Here is a 16,938-nt window from a genome sequence, read left to right on the forward strand (position 1 = left end):
TCTGTGATGTCTGAGGAGTTCTGGACGGCGTGCTGGTCTGCAAACCTTCAAATTAACTTCTTTCATTAGTCTTCTCTCCGATTGCTCACTCACATTTATTATCCTGGTGTTTTAGAGCCGGTGGCGTATCCTAAAAACTGTCAGAAAGCCATTTCTGAGTATCTCTCGAACAATAAACGGGTCTTCTCGAGCTGATGTGCACCTCACACCTTCATTTCCTGGTCTGCACATATGGCTGCCAGTCTTCTGGTATCTTCTCCATGCATAGTGCATTGCTGAACGAGGTACATACTGTACATTAGGTACTTTACGTTGCGGCAGTTATTGGTCTATCATTGTGATGGCCTGAGTAGGTTGTTCAGATGTTAATGGCATTTTTTATTGTTTGTTATGATCATTGACTACAGTACAACAATAACAATATCTTAAAACGGCATAAACGATATCAAAAAAAGTTTAAAACGAACAATTCGTAACTTCGGCTTAACCGCACAAATCACAAATTTCGAGTAACTCTTAAAAAGTGGTAAAAGATTATTCTCAAACTCAATGATTTCTTACCATAAAATTAAACAAATAATATGTTAACATATCTGCATACAAAAAAATCGTGAAAAACACTTCAAACTTTTTTTATCGGCAAATTTGTAAGTGGCCAAGATTCCGTGCCGGTGAGTGTATTTATAACACACTAGAGTTTACCCGCGACTTCGCCCGCATAAATCATATACCTACCTACCAGATTTTAAATCAGATCATATTGAGTTATCCAACAAATTAGAAAATGCTAGATTAGAAAATGCTAGATTAAAAAAAGATTTAAATTAATTAATTGGTTAGTTAATTAATTTTGTAATTATATTTTAATTGAGTGATTACCTAGTTTGTTAAGTGTGTGATATTGTGATGTGAAATTTGTGATAGAAAATAAAAATGTACACAAAATATGTATTTATCTTATTTATTTTACACATGAAAGTAATTATTTATTAGCAATTGCCGTTCTGATATATTTAAAGAAGGAGAATTGTCATTAACAATTACATTTTCATCCTGTATGGTATCCGGAATTGATATTTCTGGCTCTATTTCTTCCAAATTCAAATTTCTGGCAATGTTGTGTAAAACGGCAGTGGCTATAATAACTGCTTGAATATTTTCTAATTTAAGCCTCATTTTTAAGGACATTATGGGGAATCTTCTTTTCCAAACTCCAATGCATCTAAAATGTAGGTATTAAGTAATTTTTTTTGTCACTGCATCCAATTTACAAAAACAAACCTTTCTATAGTATTTCTTGTTTTAATATGCGCTTCATTATATCGTTGCTCTGATGGAGTATTTGGGTTGAGTAGAGGTTTTTTTTTTTTTTTTTTTTTTTATTCAAAGACTGTTCAGGCATTTGACCGCGATCTCGCCTGATGTTAAGCGCAGATGCGGTCCACTCAGTTAGCATGCCTGATCAGAGAGGTATAGCCTATTCACTTTTTTCTTAAATAAATCCAAATTGTACTCATTGGGAAACACAGTAGGAGGAAGGGAATTCCACTCCTTCGCAGTTCTGATCAGAAAAGTGTTCTGATAACGCTTGGTGCGCACTCGAGGAATGTCAACCATGAAGGGGTGGAAACCGGCCGTTCGACGCGAAGTTCTAAAGTGGAAAGGAGAAGGCGGTACAAGGCTGTGCAACTCGGATCCGCATTCGCCGAAGTGAAGCCTATAGAAGACCGATAGGCAAGCTATTTTTCTTCGATGCTCAAGAGTAAGGAGCTTCTTCTTTAGCAGACTTGGATCTCCTATAAGTTTTTTCGCGCGCTTTTCCATCGAATCTAGGGCCCCTAGATGAGTTTTGGCAGCACCTGCCCATATATGACTGCAGTACTCGACACACGACCGCACTTGAGCTTGGTATAATCTGAGAAGTTGGTCTGGTGTGAAATATCGTCTTACTTTAGCCAAAATGCCGAGCTTTTTTGCAGCCAATTGCGCTTTTGATTCGATGAACTGCTTGAGGTTGAGGTGTCAATAGATAGGGCTTACACGGACAGCCACTGTCACCAAGCAGCCAACGATTTCCAAGTAAACCTTGTTCACACGAATGTGCAAGTTTTATAATAATGTAAGACCTTGCATTAGGAACAGTGTAATTCACATAATAAACAACAAAATAAGTAACCTTTTAAATTAGAGTGGTTAAATATATGTAGTTGCATCATGAGTGGATCCTGGCCATCGGGCAACAACATTTAGAAACTCTAGAGAGTTATTACACACAACTTGCACATTGATAGAGAATGTTCCTTTTCTGTTTCTGAACTCTTCGCCTATATTTGAATCTGTAAAAGAAATACTTATATGAAGATATATACGACAAAAAACAATTAAGTGTCCCAATCTAAATAGTTATCAAGTATGAATACGTAGCAGAGATCTAGATGAAGAGTATGGATGAAGTTACTTACTTGGTGATTGTATTAATATATGGGTGCCATCTATGGCTCCATGTACTCTAGGAAATCCAGCAATGTTATAAAACTCTTGTTGAGTGTGATTTTGTAGCACAATAAAGTTTGAGTACAATCTTGCTATGGCTCTAGACACATCAGAGACAATACGACTAGCAGATGTTATAGATACTCCAATAAAATCTGCAACGGACACCAGCATGGTACCCAATGCATAGAATCGTAGAGCCAAAAGTATCTGATGAAGGGCAGATATGCCATGATTTCTGGAAAAATAAGAACTTTATATAATGCTGATACTATAGCAATACAAGCCCTTTATTAGTGCTTATAGATAAAAATAACCTTACCTTTTGGATGTGACACTTAAATATGGTTGTATCAAATCAATTAACTGATTCACAGCACTTTTGAGGTTCATTAAAATGAGTTTGAGGTTTCATGAGTTTGAGGTTCATTAAAAACATACTGCTCAATTCAACGTATTCGGATATTGTCTAATGATAAAATATATTCACAATCAAAATTAATGCTGTCTTCATCTGCTCAAGGGCTACAAACATCATCTACATGTTGAACTTCATTTACCAGAATTATCTGATAGAACGTACAACCAATCTCAGACTCAAAATATAATATTATATCAGGCATATGAAGACGCATAAAACACACAAATGAAAAGTTCATATGATGCTAAACATTGTTTCATGATGATTCATCCATGGTAAAATTAAGACTGTTGTATTTTGAAACATCTAGAACTATTTTGTAACTCTTTCTTTTAAACATTAATAAATAATACTTAGTAACATGAAGTTTTTCTTACTTTAATAATATCTTGCAAAACATCATTGAGTGCCAAAAAGACCTTAATTGTTATGCGTGAGATAAGTGAACTTAATATTTTAAATAAAAAATCACAATTTCAATATAGTATAAGGTAGTATCTCGCTTAAAAACCATCGGATAAATTGTAGCAGGTATTCAAAATCAGTGACATTCGAACGAAATTATCGAACTCCCCAGATGGTTCGGCAAGAAGCTCGGCAAGCTGTTGATTCATAGGCCGAGATTCATACATCGCACTTTAAACTTTACTTTGATGGAAAGATCTACTTTCCCCCAAAAATATAAGTCGTGTCAAGCTCATCTTTACTTTCCAAAAACTATACTTTATTCATTTATTTAACTCTTTATTGTGCAAGAAACAAAATATACATAAAGTTTACAAAAAATAAGATTAAAAAGCACAAAGGGCGGCCTTATCACTATGCAGTGATCTCTGTCAGGCAACCACGGGGAGAAAGGCAAAGAAGCGCAAAATGTTGTAAAACCACAGATCACAGAAACTAAAGGGAGATATGGTTAGGGGGCGGGGCCGGTGTCGCAGCAATATGCCCAAAAAAAGAACACATGCTGTTTGTTGCATTCAGTTGACGTTCGACCGTCGGCCGGGTATTATTTGACAATGCCGCGTTGTTCCGTTAAAGTTTGTAAAAACCGAAGTGAAACCAGCAACTTTAAGTCAAATGGAATCACATACCATCGGTAAGTACTGAAAATTATACGATTTTCTTACTATAATTTCAAAAACAATATTACATAGAGTGATTTCTTGGTTTCATTATGTGACAGAACGACAGTCACATTAATTTATGTAAATAGTTTACAATGCTTCTTCTGTACGTGACTCTATTCAAACGTGGAGTTCGAATACCGCAATGTATAATGAAGATACTGTTCGGGAGAATTTTACATTAATTGAATTTTTCTTGTGTATTGACTTTACTTAATGATCTAAATGTATTGATAGATTCGATGCGATGAATGTAAATCCAGTATGAAATAAACAGTCAAAGTGAATACACGTATTTTTCTTCAATATCCCTCTGCTGAGCTAATTTGAACCTTAACACAATAAACATATGGACCATCGATGCCGGATTATATTGAACGGAGGGATTAGCGAGCTCGACCAGCGAAGACAAAAGACGACACATTCCTTAGATAACGCAGGTGTTCTTTGCATCGGTATTGCTGTAAACAAGTTAGAATTGGATAATTACGTTTTTATAACATTTGTGAAGATTGATTATTGGAAGATTTACTTACTATTTACGAATATAAAAAATGTCGCCGCCTACTATGGAACAAAGTGGATATTTAAGCACATTGGAAGACTTAGCTAGCACTTTACAAAAAACACAAACTAATTTAAAGAAGTGTCCTAAGCAGCGATTAACGGAAGGGTATATCACAGCGCGATTGCAGACAATTGAAGAATATTGGGCATCGTTTAAGCAAGCTCACAACGGTCTTGTTAAGTGTACGCCACGGGAACAGAAGGGAGTATTGACATACTTCCTTAACGAAGAATATTACTTATATGAAGATTTGTATCTAAACTTAGAAGCCGACTTACGGGATTTATTAATTAAATTGAAACAACTGAATCAATCCGCTCCGCCGTGTGATATGTCAATAGCATGCGTAGAAGGTCAACAATCGGTTTCTAAGTTACCCAGGATACAATTGCCAACTTTTTCGGGAAGATATGAAGACTGGCCCTCTTATCAAGATTTATTTAAAGCGCTCGTTCATGACACTTCATTAGGGGATGTACAGAAATTACATTATTTGAAAACAAGTGTATGTGGTGAAGCCGAGATGTTGTTAAGAAATATACCTATTACCGGGTCGAATTATAAACAAGCGTGGGATACATTAAAGGGGCGATTTGGAAACAAAAAGATGATAGTTACTTCTATTTTAAAAAGATTATTTAACCAAAAGAAAGTAGTGAACCAGTCTGCAAGTCAAATTAAAGCGATATTAGATACAACAACAGAGTGCATACAGAGCCTTAATAATTTGAATATTAACACCGATTCTTGGGATCCTATAATAATATTTCTGGTGGGGCAGAAGTTGGATACAGAGTCGTTAAAGGACTGGGAGGAACTTACACACAAGGATGGAAGTGATGAACTATCTACATGGTCAGAACTGAAGAAGTTTCTTGAAGCTAAGTTTCGTACACTTGAACTTGTCACGCCAGTAACAACATCTACTAGGGAGAAACCTTCAACATATAAGTCACATCACGCCACAGTCGAAGACGGCCGCCGGGATATTTATCAAACACCACGAGTTCATGTTTCACCGGTATTATGTACATATTGCAAGGGTGAGCACTACATATTCAACTGCAAGGAATTTGTGAATCAGTCGGTTGATGCGCGACAAGAGTTTGTGAAGAAGAATTATTTATGTTACAATTGCCTTCAACCGAATCATAATGTATACCGATGTAAACAAAGGAAAACATGTCGAGTTTGCGGAAGAAAACATCATTCACTTTTACATAAATTTAGACTGACACATACGGACGAAGATGAACAACCACAACCAGAACAAAACATCACAACAGCACACTTCTCTAGAGAACAACCCGATCAACAAGTATTGTTAGCGACAGCACAAGTTATGGTCAAAGCGAAGAACGGTTACACACACATGCTTCGTGCTTTAATTGATCAGGGATCAGAGGCCACATTCGTTTCTGCGAGAGCAGCGGCACTTTTGGGTTGTACAAAATCCAAAATCAACGGTGTAGTCTCAGGAGTGGGAGAAGGTAATCGTATACAAATACAACATCTAGTCGATCTCGCAGTTTCGTCACGATGGAAAGAAGAAGATGATAGTATTGAAGTCAGGGCTTACATTCTCAAGACTATTTCAACAAGTATGCCCTCAACACACATCAAGACGAACTGTTCAGAGCTCCAAATGTTACCATTGGCTGACCCTACCTATCATACACCAGGAAGAATTGACATGTTGTTGGGAGCGGATGTCTATTGCAAAATTATAGAAGAAGGATTGGTAAAATTGTCAGATGGGTTAGTGGTGCAGAAAACACGTTTGGGATGGATTATATCAGGTCGAAGAGATGGAAAGATTATGGATAACAATATATTAACACTACATATAACAAGAATGGTTGAAGAAGATAATGATTTACTTAGAAGGTTCTGGGAAATAGAAACAGATGTCTACAAAAAGAAGAAGATTCAAACAAAAGAAGAAGAACTATGTGAGGAGATTTACAAGAATACAACAAGAAGAGATTCAACAGGACGATATGAAGTACATTTACCGTTAAAACAAAGTATAGAAGACACGATTAAATTATGTGGAAAAACAAAAGAGCAAGCTATGAGAAGATTTACACAACTAGAAAAGAAATTCGAAAGAGATAAGAAGTTGAAAATAGAATATACAAAGGTTATACATGAATACAAGGCAATGGGTCACATGAAACAGGTAAAGAATGTCAATAACGATAATGCTATTTATCTGCCGCATCATGCAGTAATACGTGATGACAAAGAAACGACGAAGGTACGAGTCGTCTTTGATGCATCGGCTAAAGGTTCTAATGGCTATTCATTAAATAATTGTATGATGATTGGACCTGTGTTACAGCCAGACCTCAGAAGTTTAATTATAGCGTGGCGAATGCATAAGATATGTGTTGTGGGGGACATCGTTAAGATGTATAGAATGATCAACATGACTGCTAAACATACACCTTTACAACGCATCTTATGGCGAGATAATCCTCATGATCAAATTGAAGAATATGACCTAACAACTGTAACCTTTGGTACAGCAGCAGCTCCTTATTTGGCTGTGCGAACTTTAATATAATTAGCAGATGATGAGGTGCATAATTATACGGACACTGCTGTTATTAAAAGGGCTTTCTATATGGATGACCTCATGACAGGAAATGAAAATATTGAGAAGACAAAGAACATGTGTAAAGAAATAATAGAGATATTAGCTAAAGGAGGGTTTCAAATGCAGAAATGGTCTAGTAATTCAGAAGAAGTATTGAACTATTTACAAAGAAATGATATTGATACAAGGGACAAGATAAATATAAAGTTAGATGATGTAATAAGAATTGTCGGATTAACATGGGATAGAAAAGATGATGCATTCAAGGTATCAGTCAACTTACCAGAAATGAAGCTTCCTGTAACAAAGAGGACAATTCTATCTGATGTGGCTCGACTTTTTGATCTTTTTGGGTGGCTTTCGCCTGTAATTGTTACTGCGAAGATTTTAATACAAAGATTATGGTTATGTAGCCTAGGATGGGACGATCAACTAACTCCGGATTTACGCGAAGAGTGGATAAGATACAGAGAACAACTTACACATTTGCAAAACCTCAAGATACCACGCTGGTTAAAAACTACACTTGATAATGACAAAGTTGAATTGCACGGTTTTGCAGATGCATCTGCTCAAGCTTACGCTGCTGTAACATATCTGAGAGTTTTTCATGATGACAAAATACATGTAACTATACTTGCATCACGAACCAAGGTTGCACCATTGAAGCAAATATCAGTACCAAGATTGGAACTTTGCGCTGCAGCCCTACTAGCGGAGCTGATTGAAGATCTTGTGGAGGTGCTAAAGATACCTAAAAATAGAATATTCGCCTGGACGGATTCAATGGTTGTACTTTCATGGTTACAATGTCAACCGATTCACTTGAAGACTTTTGTTGCAAATCGGGTTGGAGGTATAACACGAGTCTTGGATAATGAATGTTGGAGACACGTCAAATCTGCCGAGAATCCTGCAGATATTGCAACCAGAGGCATTGACGCATGTGATCTAGTAGATTCTGAGATTTGGTGGATGGGACCGGTTTGGTTACAACAAACAAACCTTCAACTTGAGAGATGTGATGTTCCAAAAATAGATTTAGAAATGAAGAAGCTAAAATGTAATGTTATTATAGAAGAAAAGCCAATTTGGGAGAGATTTTCCACTATGTCAAGAATGAAACGGGTACTCGCATATTGTAGAAGATTTCGTAAGAAACGGACAACACAAACACATCATTATTTAACATCACATGAAATGGAATACATATTAGAAGAATGCATAAGATATTATCAAAACTTAGTTTATGAAAAGGATATAGAATCGCTAAAGAAAGAAGGAAGAGTGAAGAAACGAAGTACACTTATAACACTAGCTCCATTCATATTTCATAGACGAAAGAGGAATTTTGAGGGTAGGGGGCCGGTTGCAGAATGCATCACTGTCAGATACAACTAAACATCCTATTATAATACCGAGTCATCAATACATTACAAGGTTGTTAGTTAACGAAGCACATACAAAAACGCTCCATGGTGGCATACAACTAATGTTAACTTACATTAGAACTAAATATTGGGTGATTGGAGTGAAGTCAGCAGTAAAGCAATGTATTCGGAATTGTAAGATATGCATTATAGACAAGGCTAAAGTGAAGAGCCAGTTCATGGGTCCGCTACCAGCAATGCGAGTCAATCGATTTGTTATTAAAGAGGATAATATGCCTCCCGCTAGATGGCTAATGGGACGAGTGAAGGATCTACATCCCGGGGCAGACAACCATGTCCGTGTGGTAACAGTACAGTGCCAGGGTAATCATGAGTTTAAACGGCCATTATACAAATTGATAGCGTTGCCAAGATTTTTAGTTTATTTGATTTACATTTATATACAATTGTTATTTAAAAATTTACAGTCCACTAATATGTTATTTACAGTTGTTGTATAAATTTATTTGAATGTTATTAGATGAGTTCATGTCAAAGAGGAAGGATGTAGTTCATGTTGATTTTACTACTGTATAAAAAACTATTGTTTTTGGCCGCCGGTATGTTCGGGAGAATTTTACATTAATTGAATTTTTCTTGTGTATTGACTTTACTTAATGATCTAAATGTATTGATAGATTCGATGCGATGAATGTAAATCCAGTATGAAATAAACAGTCAAAGTGAATACACGTATTTTTCTTCAATATCCCTCTGCTGAGCTAATTTGAACCTTAACACAATAAACAGATACTAAAGCTAACAAAAACGTTCGATCGTGTAGTACGGCCGCTGCTCGCGGTCGTTACTTGAGGATGCGCGTCGAGTGTGTACATGTCGATAAGATTCGGATTTTTTATCGTATTATGTATTATTTTACTACCTTATTTTGATATCATAATGTATTACTATTAGCTTAATATCTGATTGTATTATTATTATTTGATAGGTACTCGAGCAATAATTTTATAGTGATTATTATACTTAGAGCATTAAACCAACCGGAGTGGCCATTGGCAGGCGTTCCCCGCTCGCCAAAGGTTTGAGTACGCGTTACATACCTGTTATATAAAACTAGTTGACGCGCGCCCAACGCCATTTAGCTAATGTCAGTGAACGTGAAAAAACCGGAGCGAAATATGCCAAATTGAAGTGAATTTACGTGTAAGAAGTGGTCAGAAACGTGGAATGTAATTAAGGATAATGTTACTTTTCATCTGTAAGTACTTTTACGTCAAAATATTGTGAAATATTGCAGCAAATTTGCAAAATACTGAAATATATTGTCAATGTAAAAGTGTTGCCACATAATGGTACTACATCCACTTTTGGGTAAATTTTAAAGTACGTAGACTGTTTTAATATTTAATTATAACTTTTATCACCGTTCATATTTGTTATTATAGAGTAATAAAATTTAGCCAAAGAAACCATAAATAACGTGAAGTATAATTTGTATAAACTTTATGAATTAATGATAAATACCGTTTGCAAATTCATTTATTGGTTTAAGTTTGTATTTTATTAATTATAATGCAATTACTTACGTTCGTAACATGTACGTAAAAAGGCATTTTTAATTCGTTATTCTGGTATCACTGCATAAAAATTAGGGATGGGACGGTAAAAGAATAATATCAATATAAATATTATCCAGCCGTGGGCGTCTTATGGCTGATGATGATAAATTTTATCAGTTTGTTTCATTCTCATTTTTTTTTCAGATTTCTAAAAGCTGCTGTGATTCGGGATGTTTGGATTCGATCTCCGAATGCGAATCATGTTTCATGGACTCCTAAACGGACTAGCACTAACTAGTGTTTCTGCGTTAAAATAAATGTAAATATTTGTAAATAAATGATGTAAATGAACGACGAAGCTGTCTTTTTGTTCACTATTTCTTGTTTTATATGTAAATTGTGACATTCACAAAAAAATGGTATTAGGCTAAACTTTATGGGACGTCGAGTTGAGAGGCGTAAATTTTTTTGAGGTTAGCTGTTGTCCTACGGAACCTAAATCTAAAATTTGCAATTGACGGAAACTTTTAGTTTTTGAGATATGAATTTTTGAAAACTAGAAAATTACTATAGAGGTTATACTACATCTTTATTTTTGTTACGCATATTCATTGTTTTGAAAGTGTCAAATCGACGTCACGACGACCTCTCAACTTGTTATTCATTATGAATACTTAGATGTCACAAATCACAAATATTTAATTTATCATTAAAATTAAAATTCTAAATTCATTGAGCATAAAGTATCGATAAGTATTATAATTATTATCGACTTCAATTATCGACGCGTTTTCGCACTATCGATGTTTACATTGACGTTGAATACAGACACGGTGTCTATGTGTGTGTTTGTACCAAGGTTTGTACTTGTATGTGTATAGTCATGCTGGTGTTTGATTATTTTGTCGTGTGCGTGTTGTAGCGACGTAATCTCAAAATGCGTTTGTGTTAACACTATTTAAATGTGTTTACTCGTGCCCCCCGCAGGAAATGACAGACTTTTTGACTATGAAAGAATTGCGCGTGTCGTCTCCGGTTGGTTTAATGCTCTAAGTTATTATACATGGATTAAAAAAAATTCACTTATTTAATACTTATTTTACTTAACAATATTAGTCAATAGGCAATGCTTTATGTACTTCATCACCATGAATGCTACCATCAAGGTGTCCATTTCTATTTTCTACCTAGTTACTGTATTGCCTATAAATTGTTTTAATTTTAACGTTTCTCATTTTATCGACAAGCAATCCCTATCGTAAACGCATATCTTGCGGCTGTGTGGTGTGGTATACGTACGTTACTTACAATCTAGTGTGCGAACGAATAGTCGCTCTCAAATTTTTGTGTGATGACACGCACACAACGCGAAGTATTGTTTTTATTTTGTTTACTGTTGTGTGCGTAAATTTGTTATGAGACACTGGTTTCGTACTCAGCGCAAGCGATTGGCATCTCTCTAGATCTCTATGTGTAAAACAAATAAAACATATTTTTAGAATAGGGTAGAAATAATAAAAGAATACAATAAAATATATACACATGTTATACAGTACATGATAAAAATACGTAAAAATTAACAAAAAAAAAATTAAAATAATAATATTGAATAAATACGTACTTTACTTGTCTGTCTGTACTGTCCTTTTCACCTATGCTGAGTCCTGTGACACTTCATCGTGTTCCGAATTACGTATTTTATGTTTAAAACTCCAAAATAATTTTAGTGCATAATATTTTTATTTTAGGGCGGCATTATTACCAAATATATAAAAATGAAACATCTTAAGCTTATAAATCAAAAACAGCATCGTTTAGTTTAATATAAAATAAAATAAAATAACACAAAAATACAATACCTACGCAGTTCGTGTACATGAAATGGATCGTTAAAAAATCATAGAGTTGGAAAATCATATAATCGGCGCCCATCTCGTGATCGTTTGTCAATCGAGTCAATCGTCTCTACTAGTGTGTCAGCCTTGTATACAAGTTGCATTTTTATATTGATACTTTACGTGGTATTCTGTTATTGTTACTAATTGTTATTGTTGACTTTTTGTTGCTGTTGTTGGCTAAGTTTCCTTGGTTAATTGTTGGCCAAATGCCGAAAAAACTAATTTTGGTACTTTATTCAAATCGATTTCATTTCCATATAAAATATTATCGATTATCGGAAACAATTGATACGATTTCAGTAAAGACATCTCTACACGTGTCAAAAATCGATGTGTCACAGAAATCATCTTAGGTGAAAAGGACTATAGTAAAGGCTAAGGACCCGATAATCATGACTTTGGTATCAAAGTAAACTTTACATGACTATGCGTATAAATCATGTAGGCCTTCATTTTAAACCAATTTCCTAGGACAGAAACACATTTTAATATATTGTTATAGTAGATCGAATCATCATGTCGATTTGAGTGACATTTTTTTGTTAATCGTTGCATCTTTTCGTTTGTCTTATAACATTATTATATTTTTCTGACGAATTTTGCTGTCTACCGGTTTTTGATATTTCTACAATAATCTTTCCGACCCTCGCTTGTTATAACGGACTTGATACTGCTACCTGACTGACAATTACCTTTTGCACATTCTACCTGTTTACCGATCCTGCCTTTGTTTTCGAGCCTTGCCTGTTTATGGACCCCGACTGCGCTAGAATGGAAAAAAAGCTTCCGCACACCGAATACGAAAAGCAACTCTTATTAGGGTTGGTGCAATCACTTGTAACAACACTTAACTGTACTGGTAAACCTAATAAATAAATAAATAAAGACTGGCAGCATTATTGTGAAGAAGAAGCATGAGGCTTGGGAGAAAGTAACAGTGGAATTCAATAGCTCTCGAAACATAACCCATCCGGTAAGTAGTTTAATTATATAATATATTTATGTAGATTTATCGTATTGTATGTTTTTAAAATTTTAGAAAATTGACATATTGTACAGTACTCCAATATTAATAATGCGCATGCAGATCTTCGCTAATTATCGTATTTCCAGAAACACCCGAATCACCCCGAATCATTGAATCGTAAGTGCCCTAAACAATGCATTTGCATCTTGCACCTTGTTCGAAAGAAATAGGAGTCAATTCAGAGTCATACACAATCGAAAACAATTCGGGCGGTAGGTGACGGTAGCCTGTCAGTCAAAAAATTCAAAAATCCGTCAGTCGTCTTTATATTATATTGGTGGAAACCGCACGTATCATCTCTGTATGGAATTATATAGAGCTGCTGTTACATACCCTTCTTAGTTTTGTTTCAAAGTTGAATTTTCCGATAAAATGATTATTTACACATGTAGCAGATAGCAGTGGGGAAGGGAAAGTTAATAAGAGCATAATGAAAGTTCTGATCATTCTACGATATCAGAAATAGTTATAGTAGTAGATAATCCCTGATTCTGTTAATCCTTTGGACTGAGATTTTAATGATAAGATTTCTACAATTTAAATGTAAACCAATGTTTGAAAATATTTTTTTAAATATAAACTTTGTCTTATTAACCTTCCATACATCCATCATCACGCCAGCTCCAGCAAGACACTTTAATAGTTCTAAGTTTAATTAATTTTCCAAGTAAATCAATACAACAAATATATTATATTCTCAATCGTGTGGCTTATCCTCGCTATTAACTTACATTGAATTATCGAAATAAAACTCATAATTCTAATAAACTATGCATGAAAAAAATACATTTAACCACTCTATATTCATATCGTCTTCGGAGGCTCGGGGAATGTGACAGTTGCCGAACAGTGACGAATTTTTCTATGCGCATTATCAGTTTGGGAGTACTGTATGTAATTTAAATGTACTACTGTACATTCCTATCATTAAGGTACATTAGACCATGTATTTAATAATAAGCTATGTTAAATAATATCTATATGCTTTGTTGGTAATTCATAAATAAATATATTAATATTTTTCTCTAATATTGTACATAAAACTGTCTAATAACTTAAATGACTGAAATGTTTAATTGCATTATTTTACAGTCCGTTCACACATGTCTCCGTTTTACTGTTCCGTTTTATCGTGTACGTTTTTTTTTCGTCGATGGCGTATGTAGTTGTATGAACGTCTTCACACATGGCACAGTATACTGTATACAGTAAAAAATATCGTTCCGTAAAAAAATTACATTCCGTTTTGTCATCGAATACTGGACGACGGAACAGTAAAAATATACGGATACGTAGAATTTTAACGGATAGGTCCTGTGTGCGTGAAGAGCGGTGTGTGCGGGGTGTAGAAGTAGAGTGATGCGACAGGTTTTGACTCACATTTTTTATTGTACATTCAAAGAGAACGCGTGCGTGCATTGTGTGTAATAATTATTATAAACATTGATTTATAGAATAATGGCGGTATACTGATAGAGATTTCTGTTCACACATCCGATCCAGTAATGACGGATCCGTTGAACGTTATACGGTGCCTATGTGTGAACAGAGCATAAATTTATGACGTATCCGTTAAAAACGTTCAAGTAAAACGGACTCCCATGTGTGAACGGGCTGTAAGAAGATGTGGCAAAATCTTAAATCAAAAGCAAGAGATGCGAAAACAATTACTAGTCAATGCAATACTAGTCAAAAAAAAAATGGAGGAGGCCCAAACCCCGCCTCAAACAGGGGAAGTCCCACTGGAAAGTCAAGTTTTGGCCGTTATGCCAAATGTCATGCCAACAATCGCTGTGGATATTGATAGCGACATGATGTGTAAGTAAATTTAGTTATTGTTAAAAATTTTGATATTCATTGCATTGATTCACAGTTATAAGTTCTGCGATAAATACACACACAGAATATGACGAATTCCATTATTTTGGCCTGAATCTTGCAGCCCAACTACGAAGCCTGCCACTGTATGATGCATTAGACGTACAAACTCAAATCCAGAACATTTTGACTACAGCAAGACGTCGCCATCTGTGCCCTAACTTATACGCCGCGACGGAATCAACTTTAATTAATACTCCATATACACAAACTATATCAACAAGCTCTGTTTTGAGCGCAGCTCCACAAACAGACACAATTTTACACAATTCATAATGTTGATTTGTTGCAACAAGCGTGGCGTTCTTCTTAAACCTAGTTACTTAATATGTTCAAATGTTGATTGATTTTTATAAGAAACTAGCGGTCCGCCCCGGCTTCGCCCGTGGTACATATTTCGCAATAAAAAGTAGCCTATGTCCTTTCTCGGGTATCAAAATACCTCTATACCAAATTTCATGCAAATTAATTCAGTAGTTTAGGCGTGATTGAGTAACAGACAGACAGACAGACAGAGTTACTTTCGCATTTATAATATTATAGTATGGATAGAAGCATCTAGTATAAGATCTTTAGTTATTACTTAATATGTTTAAATGTTGTTGATTAGTACCTAATACAAATTAAAAAATAATAGTACCTGTATGTATAGTTATTACATCGTAAATGATTAAACATTATTCATTTAATAAATGCCTTATCTCTACTATCAACTGTTTTACTTACCCTTATACAGGGTTACTTGTAAAACACCAGCAACCTCGTAGGACAAGATAGGTAACAACATTTGTTCTACGACTTTTGGCATAACGCAATAAATTATTTTTAAATGATTTTTTAACCCTTTATTTAGAGTTTATAATATTCAAACGGAAAATTAAATTAATATTTATTTTTGTATGAAAATAAAATCTAACAAATTATCAAAAGTCGTAGAACAAATGTTGTTACTTATGATGTTAGCAATCTTGTCCTGCGAGGTTGCTGGTGTTTTACAAGTAACCCTGTATAATCCTTCAAAGCATTTTATATTGCTTCACAAACTTCAGGAAGAAATATCGATATAGTAGAACTTCCAACCCTGTAAAGTGCTTGCAATGTATGTAATGAATCTCCAGTTGCTAGATATGTCACTTCTAAAGCTTTTGATATTCATTGCTTCCCCTGCAACGTGTTATCGTGTTAGCTAACACGATAACATGTTTTGCTAACCGAATAGGGGCGTGGCCTAAAGCCGGGTCCCCTGCAACGTGTTATCGTGTTAGCTAACACGATAACATGTTTTGCTAACCGAATAGGGGCGTGGCCTAACAGTTTTGTTAGCAAAATCACAATAACATGTTTGCCGAGACGAATGGATAACATCCCCCGCGTTCGCCTGCGGGGAGGGGAAGGAACGCATTTTATGTTCGCACTCACGAGAAGAAGACGTCCGTCCTAATTTATCTATGGTCCGTCCGCCTATATTCTCTTTGACGTCCGCCATAATTGTGTTGATTTTGTGTGACAATTCTCTTTGTTTTGTTTCTGTTGTGTGTGATGGAGTGGAATAAAGAAAATACTTTGTATTTTATACAACTAATTAGAGAAAGACCGGTGCTTTGGGACGTAACGTTGGAAGAACACAAAGATAAAAATAAAAAACTAAATCAACTATTGCTAAAACAACTTCCACGTCTTCTTCGTCGGAACTCATTTTTGAAATGAAATAAAAACAATAACAAAAATAGGCGCAGCGGACGAGCGGTTTTGCAAACATGTTTTGGTAACATGTTTCGATAACATGTTTTGTTAGAAAATTGTCGCTGCGGACCCGGCTTAACAGTTTTGTTAGCAAAATCACAATAACATGTTTGCCGAGACGAATGGATAACATCCCCCGCGTTCGCCTGCGGGGAGGGGAAGGAACGCATTTTATGTTCGCACTCACGAGAAGAAGACGTCCGTCCTAATTTATCTATGGTCCGTCCGCCT

General features: G+C 35.3%; 3 protein-coding genes and 1 long non-coding RNA gene across 4 annotated transcripts; 3 read left to right on the plus strand and 1 right to left on the minus strand.

The window, feature by feature from the left end:
* Positions 1-1,365: 1,365 nt before the first annotated feature.
* LOC123702421 (putative nuclease HARBI1) lies at positions 1,366-3,181 on the minus strand. The gene is made up of 3 exons (XM_045650171.1): positions 2,816-3,181; positions 2,463-2,731; positions 1,366-2,336 (listed from the first exon to the last, which is right to left on the minus strand). The coding sequence occupies exons 1-3, from the start codon at positions 2,884-2,886 to the stop codon at positions 2,194-2,196; spliced, it is 483 nt and encodes a 160-aa protein (XP_045506127.1). The 5' UTR covers positions 2,887-3,181; the 3' UTR covers positions 1,366-2,193.
* Positions 3,182-4,595: 1,414 nt separating this feature from the next.
* On the plus strand, positions 4,596-7,178 carry LOC123702536. Its single transcript, XM_045650313.1, has one exon. It carries the CDS (start codon positions 4,596-4,598, stop codon positions 7,176-7,178), a length of 2,583 nt encoding a protein of 860 aa, XP_045506269.1.
* Positions 7,179-7,238: 60 nt separating this feature from the next.
* Positions 7,239-8,612, plus strand: LOC123702537. Its single transcript, XM_045650314.1, has one exon. The coding sequence runs from the start codon at positions 7,239-7,241 to the stop codon at positions 8,610-8,612; it is 1,374 nt and encodes a 457-aa protein (XP_045506270.1).
* Positions 8,613-9,749: 1,137 nt separating this feature from the next.
* On the plus strand, positions 9,750-10,516 carry LOC123702342. The gene is made up of 2 exons (XR_006752859.1): positions 9,750-9,860; positions 10,366-10,516. It is a non-coding gene; the product is annotated as an uncharacterized LOC123702342 (long non-coding RNA).
* The last annotated feature ends 6,422 nt before the right edge of the window (positions 10,517-16,938 follow it).

This window comes from Colias croceus, chromosome 23, assembly GCF_905220415.1.
Source record: "Colias croceus chromosome 23, ilColCroc2.1".
In the NCBI taxonomy this organism is placed as follows: Eukaryota; Metazoa; Arthropoda; class Insecta; order Lepidoptera; family Pieridae; genus Colias; species Colias croceus.